This window comes from Anastrepha ludens, chromosome 3 (assembly GCF_028408465.1).
Source record: "Anastrepha ludens isolate Willacy chromosome 3, idAnaLude1.1, whole genome shotgun sequence".
Taxonomy (NCBI): Eukaryota; Metazoa; Arthropoda; class Insecta; order Diptera; family Tephritidae; genus Anastrepha; species Anastrepha ludens.
In genome coordinates, this window is record NC_071499.1 from 33,247,959 (window position 1) to 33,259,258 (window position 11,300).

At 36.1% G+C, this 11,300-nt stretch overlaps 1 protein-coding gene across 2 annotated transcripts in view; it reads left to right on the plus strand.

The window, feature by feature from the left end:
• Positions 1-7,635, plus strand: part of LOC128857368 (ethanolamine kinase) — a 47,502-nt gene extending 39,867 nt beyond the window's left edge. For both annotated transcript variants that reach the window (XM_054093101.1, XM_054093102.1), the window contains exon 5: positions 78-7,635. In XM_054093101.1, the coding sequence (XP_053949076.1) occupies positions 78-174 (97 nt within the window). In that variant the 3' untranslated portion in view covers positions 175-7,635. The remainder of the gene's footprint in view (positions 1-77) is intronic.
• The last annotated feature ends 3,665 nt before the right edge of the window (positions 7,636-11,300 follow it).

Here is an 11,300-nt window from a genome sequence, read left to right on the forward strand (position 1 = left end):
GATACACTACAACAATATCTAAGCATCTCTTTGTTTTTTGAATTTTCATATTTTTTGCATAAAATAAAAAATTACAGTTATGCTCACGTACGCTACGAGGAGTACCAAAAACGTAAATCCATATTGGCATTAGACTTCACCCGAGTAGAAGACACCGCTGCAGAGACGAGTTAAGACCAGCACAGCAGCGCCTCATACCGCACCACGCTCATTTCGATATGTCCAGTAACAAAAAAAGCCTACGTCTTTAACTCACCTGCCTGATGGCTGCGATGTCAGCGATGTGTGCCCGAAATGCAATACAATCTTTAAGTCAAAACCTGCGCCGCAAAAGAAAAAAAGGCTAATTGGACTTCATACAGGTGTTGGGCTGCTTCGAATACAAACATACACAGAAACATATAGAGGGGAATAATTACAACAGTAATTTGAAGTGAGCGCTTTTTGAATGTGTTGGTGAAAGAAGAGTGAATACGTAAACGACATTAAAAAATGAATTTTTAATTTTGCAAATAGCATTCCGAAAGCATTAATTATTTAAATCACGATTTTTATGTAATATACTTAAATTGTATTTATAAAGTATGTTAAAAAATATTCAAAAAAGAAAAACCAAAAAAAAAGGAAACTAGTATGCAAATGATGATGAAAATGTTGATAATGTATTGTGATTTGTTTAAAATATATATATATTTTTTTTTTAATTTAGGAAACCATTATTTCTATTTTCAACCCCCATTTCCTTATTTTACAGCAGTCCTTAATGAAACTGCTGAATAAAAATTCATAGTCTAACCTTATTTTCTTCCTTAAGGGGCAGGTGTGTGATAATAGGGTGTAGATTTTAATTACATGCATAAAATAAATACTTTTAGTCCTTATTTTCTAGCATTTCACAAAAATTACAGTTAAGGAATGACTCTCATAATGCTGTTATTGGGTATTCGTTAAAGTTTCTCTCAAAGCAATTTTATGTGTGGCAAAAAGTTACCAAATTTATTTTAACGTCGTATTCCAATTTTGGGGAATGATTTATGATTCGTATGAAATTCGTGATAAAGCTGTTTACACAGTAAATCAATGTAATAGTCTAGACAGACGGCGGGGCGTTAATCTGGATTACCGGCGCAGTCAATTCTGAAACGCGCTGAAACTAAGAAATAATTATTTATTTTAAAAAATCTAATCTTAATCAATTTCTCAAACCGCTCTGAAAAATCCCTTAAATTATGAGAATTAAGTCTAGTTGTAAATTCGCATTCTTCTTAATTGACGCGATAACCGCTTACGTAATTTTTGCCGAGTTTAACAAAGCGCCACAGTCGTTTCTTTCTCGTGCTAACCGGCGCCAGTTGGAAGCACCAAGTGAAGTCAAGTCTTTCTCCACCTGATCTTTCAAACGCAAAGGAGGCCTTCCTCTTCCTTTGCTACCACCAGCTGGTACCGCATCGAATACTTTCAGAGTCGGAGCGTTGGTATCCATTCGGACGACATGATCCAGCCAACGTAGCCGCTGCATCTTTATTCGCTGCGCTATGTCTATGACGTCGTAAAGCTCATACAGCTCATCGTTCCATCGCCTGCGATATTCGCCATTGCCAACGTGCAAAGTTCCAAAAATCTTACGCAGAATCTTTCCCTCAAACACTCCAAGCGTCGTTTCATCGGATGTTGTCATCGTCCAAGCTTCTGCGTAATACGTTAGAACGGGCACGATGAGAGCCTTGTAGAGTGTTAGTTTTGTTCGTCGAGAGAGGACTTTATTACTCAATTGCCTACTTAGTCCAAAGTAGCACTTTTTGGCAAGAGAGATTCTACGTTGGATTTCAAGGCTGATATTGTTATCGGTGTTAATGCTGGTTCCTAAATAAACGAAGTCTTTGACAACCTCGAAATTATAACTGTCAACAGTGACATGGGTGCCGATACGCGAGTGCGTCGACTGTTTGTTTGAAGACAGGAGGTACTTCGTTTTGTTCTCGGTCACCACCAGATCCATTCGTTTTGCCTCTTTACCAAGTTTGGAGAAGGCAGAACTAACAGCGCGGTTGTTAAGAGATGATATCGGTATCATCGGCATACACCAACAATTGTACGCTCTTATAAAATATTGTGCCTGAGTGATTAAGTTCTGCTGCTCAAACGATCCTCTCCAACATCGGGTTAAAGAAGTCACACGACAGCGAGTCACCCTGTCTGAAACCTCGTTTGGTATCAAACGGCTCGGAGAGGTCCTTCCCAATTCTGACGGCACTACTGATATTGAGCAACATTATCTTGCATAGCCGTATTAGTTTTGCGGGGATACCAAATTCAGACATTCGCATTAGTTGTACTTAAATCCTTAATTCTGAATTAAGTCGTTAATCCCGATTAGCGCCACCTTCTAGGCTATAAGGATTGTTATTTAGGAGTGAAAATCGAAGTACACTGAATCTTTGATTTGACGAGCCTTGATGAAACGAAGAACTCAATATAATAATATTTTTGTTGAGTCCTCTGAAAAAACGTCACTGTTGCGAAATTTTCCACGCAAAAATGCTGCTTAGATGAAACGAAAAAAATGTTAGCATTTTTCGTTGTATCGATTTTTTTTTTTCAAACTAGTTGTATCGAGGTTTCACTGTAATTCCAAACGTTGGTACTCATACGAGGATTTACTTTACTTCATTCAAATTTTTTTACAGTGGGTTTACAATTTTAGTTCACAAACGCAATATATATAAATTTGAATTATACATAAATAGTGTTCAAATATAACTTTTGTTTCAAGAGACCTACAGTAAAACTTGCCAAAACATTTTTGTTTTTAAAGATTGCTTCGAAAATCGATAGTTTTCTTTTATTTTCCAAAAAACCAAAAAAAAAAAAACATATAGCGAAAGTTATCTCTGAGACCCAAAGCAATTTTTTTTATGTTGTTAAATATTAAACATTATTTCAAATATTATTTTCAATAAATTGACATTGAAGACACTGACTTCAGACGGAAGTCGAAATATCGACCGACGGAGCTTGTAGTTCTTGTCCCAGTGCTGCCCTTAATGCCGTTTTGCACCTACTTCCCATCGATTTACACGTTATTTCCATCGCTGCAATCAGATTAAAATGGGTTGATTGAGTGCTCCTTTTTTCTATAGGCTGGGGTAGTGCTCCAACTTAAGTCCCATCAACCTTCTCCCTTACATCAACAGCTCTCTGGTTGGCTGTAGATATCTGCCTGTTGGAGGTCTCATAATGGTATCAAAACGGCGCTTTAGTGCTACTTGGCGAGTGTCAGAGTAGTACTACTTCAACCATTTCGCCTACCTACGGCATGACAATACGACACTTACGACTCCTTGTGAACCACTTAATAGTTTAATAATGTTTAATGCATTAATAACTAAAAAAAAATTATTATTTTCGAATCATTTCCACTTGGTCTCAAAGGCAAGACAAGTCAATAAATATTTAGAAATAAACTACTATGCTATTCGATAAACTACTTTGTAGTTGCGTGACCTATTGACTCTTAATATGAAAAAAATGGTTTCTTTCTTTTCTTTTCAAACTCTATTCTACTTAGGTAACATAAAAGCTTCATAATGGCGAAACTCGCAACCCGCGATTTGTTTTAAATTTGAAAATTCATAAAATATAATTCTTGAATTAAGTTTAATCATTTTTTTATGGTTCAGTTTATATAGCCAATGTCAATTCGAGTTAATTTTTTGGAAATATTTGTTTTTGGCTTTTTGAAGAGAAACTTCTTAAGCGTCGATGGACGAGCGAGAATGGAGAGTAAAATTTCAAGGCCATGCAACGTTTTGGACATTTTCGTTCCGCGAGAGAGAAAAAAAATATAACGTTGAGGAAAAGGAGAGAGAGAGCTATACCTTATATATATCTTAGATACATTTTAGGCTATTTGTCCTGAGTTTTTCCTTGTGGTTGCTAATTTCTAGTAAGGAATAATACCGTTGTTGTCACGGATTGTGTCCGGCGTTTACCTACACCGATCTACCCTTCTCCGTTTTTTGTAAATTTTGTGTATTTGTATTCTCTGCAAATGTTGTGAATTTATTAAGATATATATTCTTTCTCTCTCTCTCTCTCTCTCTCTCTCTCTCATTCTCTCTCGGGTCTTTGTCTGCCTTGAAAGTTTCACTTATGTTATGTCTACTAATTAATGATAAAAAAATTTTTTTTCAATAGCTAACGTATAATAATTAAAATTTAATTTACTTAAAATATTTTTTTGTTTTTTGGCAATTTTAGTAAATTGCATTTTGTTTGTTACAAAAAATGTTTGTTAAAAAAAAATCCGTTGATAACTCTGAAAGAAATATTTGTTTCAATAGCCAATATAAATTCGGGTTAACGTACAATATGATCGGGTTTATTTATTTGAAATACAGTTTTGTGTTTTGGCATTTTTAGTAAATTGCATTGTTTTTGGTAAACAAATTTTTTGATAATTCTGGAAAAAAAAAATCCATTTTGTTTTGTTCATCGAACCTTTTCGGCAACCATTTTCTAAATCCGCGTTTATTTACCTACATATCTGGTTTTTGATGAAATCGGGCAGGTTCTGTAATTCACTTTTGAGTGAATTCCAATGAAATATCGGACATTGAAATTTAGTAGGAAGCGATTTACAGCGCATGCGCGAATAACTACTTCGAGTTTTTTAGTTTTGCTTGTAAACGCATAAATTCTGATATTTCATATAACAACTCATCTTTATTAATAGGTGTATATTATTTATTAATAGTTTAAATATTAAAATAAAATGAAATGTTAAAACTCAAATTAGAAATTCAGTTAGACAGTGCCAAGCCGTTTTGAATCCTTTTTCTTTTTCAAAAGTCCACGCGATATGTAAGCAGCGCGACTCGTCTGGGACTTGGAAAATTTTCTATGCGCCTCGTGCGCTCTACATTCAGTCGCGTACCTAAATATGCTTTTATACTACATATATATATTAGTATATTCATTAACTATTCTTATGTACTTCTATATATATATCTATTTAGAAAATTGTATGTCTGCAGCATTTTTCAATTCTGAATTCTTCGGTTGCTTGCATGCAATGCCAGTTTTGCATCACAAAATTGCGTCATTGCATATTTATCTTTGTTGACCAGTGTAGTGGTGCTAATCAAAAATGTTACAAGTAAAGTATGTATTTAAATTAAGCTAATAATAAATAATATCGATATTTTGTTGAGCAACTATAAATCTAATGCATATATTTTTCGTAGATTCCTTGTGGAAATTAGAAATTTTGTTAAAATTAAACAAACAAAAATAAAAAAGAAATACCTGTAAAAAGTTTAACTAAAAAATTGTAAGACATGAAAAAACATGATATTGAATTAGTTATACTCTACTAACGGGGTGATGTTGATAATCACCTAATATAGTATATGTGTATGTTACATAATGATAACTTGGAAAAACAAAAACAAATCTAATGCTTAGTATGAAATGTTACAAATTAGTAGAATATAACAAATTGGAAAACAAAATATTTTACAAAACTATTGCAAAGTGTGCAGAATTGTGTATAAAATACGACACTACACACACACATGCATACAAATATTAAGTTTGTTCGCGTACTTCACCAGTAAAAATTATCCAGTCGCGGCGAAATTCCCATGCCTAGTCAAGTCTGTTCGGTCACAAAGTGCAAAATAAGCAAAAACTTGCAAGTTTCATGAGCAGCTGATTGACTTCTTGTTTATAACCAAAAGTGTAAAATAGCGTAGATTAGAAAAGTGGGTATTGGGTGTTTTTCTTTGTGCAAAAGTGAGTGCAGAGTCTTGGTTAAATTAATTTTTCCTACTTCTTGCGTATTTCATTTGTTTCTCTTATTAAATTCAAACTTAAAATTTTTTAAGGCGGAACACCACTGTGATTTTTCGAAAAAATCGTTTTGTTTTCATTTTCTTAAAGTATTAGGTGCGCAACTAAGTTCCCGCTGTTTGTCAATAGATGCCGCCAACAGTTTGTGCTAGACGATTCTAACATAACTGAAACGTCATAAACCAAGCTGATTATTAGTGATTGTGTTTTGGTATCAAATACTTTTGGTTTTGTGAAAATGTCTGATTTTGTCCTGAATAATCGTCATTTGCGGGAAGTGTTGATTTTCCTCTTTCATTCGAAAAAACGGCTGCTGAAGCTTTTCGAGAGCTACAAAAAGTTTATGGAGATGCTGCTTTAAGTGAAACAAAGTGCCGAGATTAGTTCCGTCGTTTCAAACACGGTGATTTTAATGTTGACGACCGCCCGCGTGAAGGAAGGCCAAAAACCTTCGAAGACGGTGAAGCTGAATTGGAGGCATTGCTCAATGAGGATCCATGTCAAATGCAAGAAGAGCTTGCTTCAGTATTAGAAGTTACCCCCCAATCCATTTCCAACCGATTGCATGCTTTGGGAATTATTCAGAAACAGGAGACTTGGGTTCCTTATGAGTTAAAACCAAGGGATGTTGAACGTAATTTTTTCGCCTGTGAACAACTGCTCCAGCGGCTTCATCGCATCATGACGGGTGATAAAAAATTTATCCATTACAGCAATTCCAATTCTACGTCGTCGCCTCGGCCGAATATGGTGGGACCAAGTTGGGGTTATTTATTATGAACTGTTAAAACCAAGCGAAACCATCACTGGGGATCGGTATCGTCTTCAATTGATGCGATTGAGCCGAGCATTGGGCGAGAAGCGGCCGCCATACGCGGAGAGGCATGAAAAAGTGATTCTACAGCATGACAACAGTCGGCCTCACGTTGCCAAACCCGTTAAAACCTTCCTGGAAACACTGAAATGGGAAATCCTACCTCACCCGCCGTATTCTCCTGTTTCGATCGATGGCACATGGTCTAGCTGACCAGCAGTTCCATTCATATGAAGACATCAAAAAATGGCTCGATCCGTGGATAGCCTCAAGAGATGAACAGTTTTACCGCGACGGTATACAAGATCTACCAGAGAGATGGGAAAAAGTAGTAGCCAGCGATGGGCAATACTTTCAATGATTCACTTGTAACCATTTTTTCAGAATAAAGTTGTATTTTCATCAAAAAACAGCGAGAACTTAGTTGCGCACTTAATATATTAGATATATTCAAAAATATGTAAAAAAATGTTAACTTAAAATCTTGAAAATTGACGAAGTTATACCCGATACAATAAGTGCAGGTGGGTGAGTTACAACGGCCAATGAAAACTTTAAACGCGTTTTTCTGAAATGACTTTTCTGAACACGCTGGCTTCGATTTCTTGAAGACTTATGAACCGATTTTAATTTTTTTTTTTTTTGGAATTTTTGTACATGTATTGGTTGCAGTCGTACATAGCCGTTTTTAAAATTTTCAAAAATTAATATTTTTTCAAGCCTTTCGAAAACAAAAAAAAAAGGATAAAACACAAACTCATTTTTAAAACCTGCTCCATTTTAAAAAAAAAAAAAAAAAAAATTAAAAAAATTCGCCACGTACAACGATAGCCATTGATGCATAGATCAAGAATTTTTTTTGTTTTTTGCTTTCAGATGATTTTTCACCGCTGTATCGTGGCCACAGGTTGCATCAGTTTGTTATGACGTCATTGCATTAATATTAATAAAAATTGTAATTTGTAATATTTAAAAAAAAATTTGTGCCAGTATAGTTGAACATATGTTAAATAAATTATAATTTGTCCGATCCTCAAATAATCATCCCTACTTATAAAAAAATTCATGAAAATCACTTAATTTTCACGCGTTCACAGTGGTGTTCCCCCTTAAAGCCCATCACTTTATTTGCTTCAATTGCAGTCAGCAAATACAATTTTTTTCTAGTGGAAATTTGCAACTTCCTCTCAAAGCTCTCTCAATTTCTGCTTCCTTGGCAGTTTTTTTTTGGGGACGCGTACGCCGAGTGCTGATAATTATCTGAAATGATTAGGTGCGCGAACTAAACAATTATTAACTATCAAAAAACTATTCAATAATAATGCAGATGATGCTGGATATGTTTACAATAATTAATGAATATCAATAACTAAATAGTATGCTATATATACATATTTAATACCATATACATACGTACATATAAATTAAACTACTATTATTATATTAATCACTGGGTATATTTTTTAATGTTTAAAAATATTTGTTTTTGGGTTTTATTCAAATAAAAGAAATGTGTACAAAACAATGTTTGATTTTTCGTGTGTCTTTGTTTAATAACGGGTGTTTTTTGGAGGTATAGAAACGTTTACACCCTTTTTGGGTGTTTGGCCGAGTTCCTGCTCCTATTTGTGGCGTGCGTCTTGATTTTTTTTCACAAATGGAGGGACCTTTAAGCCGACTCCGAACGGCAGACGGTTTTCTTTTTTTATGAAGAGGTGTTTTATGGCAGAAATACACTTGGAAATTTGACATTACCTGCCGAAGGGCGACCGCTATTAGAAACAACTTTTTCTATCATTTGATATTTCATGCACGGAGATTCGAACCTGCGCACTTTCGAATGGTGATCATGCACCAACCCATTCGGTTACGGCGGCCGTCGTTTCAAGGAACCTTTCAAGTGACCATACAGTTGGAATGGCCAATACTTTGGTTTTTGCGTGGGTATCGTGTATTTACGACAGTTACTTGATACATAACAGTGGCTGATCCCGTCTATATAGGGCAGCCAGTTTTTGGTCCACAGAGGCTGACTTCGCTTATACATAGTAATTTATTAGCTTACAGCAGTTGACTCCATCTACGCGACAGGGTTAATATGACTAGGCAAAGATTTTGGTAAAGGCAATGTGATCTGAGCGAAGAATATGGAATCGTTGAGCCAGCAGTTCCCACTTACCCAATTCGCCAGAGATGATATTGCCAAGGTCATAATATCTGAAAAAAGGTTCACGGTTGAACTGTGCAAAAGGGCTAACTGGAGTACGTCTGTTTTTGAAAGGAAATTCCAAGGCACTGGCACAGGAGTATATGCTGCCATCCGTCTGTAGGTAGATACCAGTTTAGGAAGAAACTTCCAAAACGAGCGGATTGATGTTATAAGCAATAGTTAGACTGCACCCAAAGCCTTGTCATCCAATGAGGTCAAGTCCTCGTCAGTCCTTGAGTGCATAGAGAGATTAAACCGATTAGGAGTGCGCAAACGCATTCTACTCATATGGGGCATGTATCTGAGGACCAACAAATGGATGCAGTGCGGCCTCGAAACTTATAGGAGGTTTTCCTTTCCTTGCTAGAGACAACATACCGTCAAGCGAATAGCTTAGACTACGAGATGTAAGCTGGTATCAAAGGCCCACAGGCAAAGAAAGGCGTTTTCTTTTAGTCAAGAGGTTGAAATGAAAATGTCAGAAACATTATCCTCTGCTGATTTCCACCCTGGAACCGCGTTAGCATTTCTTCAAGGCATTTCATTCAAGGCCGCATTTATGTCTATTGACATAACAGGTTCCTGCGTTCAGGTTCCGCTCTTGTGGGTGTATGGAGACTAGTAAAGGAAATATAATATAGTTTATAAGGTTTTCTCTTTTCTCTCTTTTTCCTTCTTCCTTTATTTTCAAAACTGTCGAATTATGACTTAGCTGGATTAAGTACGTAACGTAAATAATAATCTGACTGGCTATGTTACCAAACTAATTTCTATCCTATCCTATCTTTCTGCTTCTACTACTGCTGCCGCTGTTGGCACCGAAAGGCTACGTCCTTACTGGGAGAGTATACTTACACTATGAAGGAATTCCTAATCCTGCCCCTACTTATCTTTAACCAATTTCGATGCTTTGGTGTATTCTGGCCTACGAAGTGGTTCTTCCAACAAAAAAAAACGTATTTTACTCCAGCCATGCAAATTGGAGAGTTACCATTTCAAAGTGAGGTAGTCAAAATGCAAGATTTCTAATATGGAGTCAGTAAAAATTCAAAATGGCAGATCCATTTAAGGTTTTTGAGGCCGTTAATTACAAATCGTACGGCGGCCGCCATAGCCGCTATGAGGACTGATGCTTATGTGACATGAAGTCCTTGGCCGGATATAAATCCGGGTTGTTCCGGTAACGGAATTTTGCTCACATAATCAAGTCACTTTTACTCTTATATTTTTACAATATTTGCAATATTTATCATGCGATATTTTTTCCTTAAATTTTTTAGAAAAATATAGTCTATTCTATAACTAGAGTCTAATAAAAAATGTTCCAAACTTTGTAAAAAAAATTAAGAAATTTCCAAAAATTACTATTAAAACTTTACACATTCGAATCAGAGTATTTATATAACTTCTGGGTATACAGATTTATACCCCATTAAATTTTAGTAGCCGCATGGTTTGGTACGCGGCCAAACACCCACTCTCCTAACGGACACCTCCCATAAGCGGACAATTTTTTAGAACAACCACAAATCCTTAAGAATTTTTTTCTCTTAAACGGACACCTCTCCCATAGATTAGGTTAGGTTAGCCAGGTGGCTTGTCTACAATAACACACTCGGTAGCCCTAAGGCCCATGTTGATATCTGCATTTGCTTTCCATCCTCTGACTAAGTTGATTAAACCATTTACATCTTTTTAAGAAGGTAACTAACTAGTCCTTCCAGGTCTTCAAACAAATAATCGCCAAGATATTTGGCACGACTTCTTTGAAGTATAGAACATTCACAGAGCAGGTGTTGTACCAGTTAAATTTCTTCTTCATCTCCACAACTCTCGCAGCAGTCATTGTGAGGTACACCCATTCTACTGGCTAGGGTGCCAATAGTGCAGTGTCCTGTTATAACACCTACACACTGGTAGTTGATCTGGTGAATCTAAGCAGACATTTTGCCTTTTTAGGATTCAGTTTTGGCCAGAGCGTTTTGGAGACCCCGCAATTAGTAGTCAGATACCACCTATTTGTTTCCGCGATACATATTAATATAATAATAAATTTTAAGTCAGTTTCAATAAAATCCAAAATAGCAGATTCAGAATGGCGGACGTGAATTTTTAAAAATGTCATGGAACTGGACTTCTTAAGATTTTTTTGCGCAGGGGGAAACACCTATTGAATGCAATGCTATAGCGAGAAAAAGTTGTCGACATCTCGGCTGGGTATGGCCAGAAGGAAGGCACATACGAGTATGCTCAGGTCAACTCAGCTCCATGCTAAGCTTCTTGAGGGAACTGAGGGTTTCGAGAGGTATTGTTATGAGCAGGGGACACACAAGATCGAAGTGCGATCCTCCTTTTACTCTATTTCTATTTCTTTATATCTTTGGTCACAATCAATAACCACCCAAGTCGGAGGCGTCAATTGTA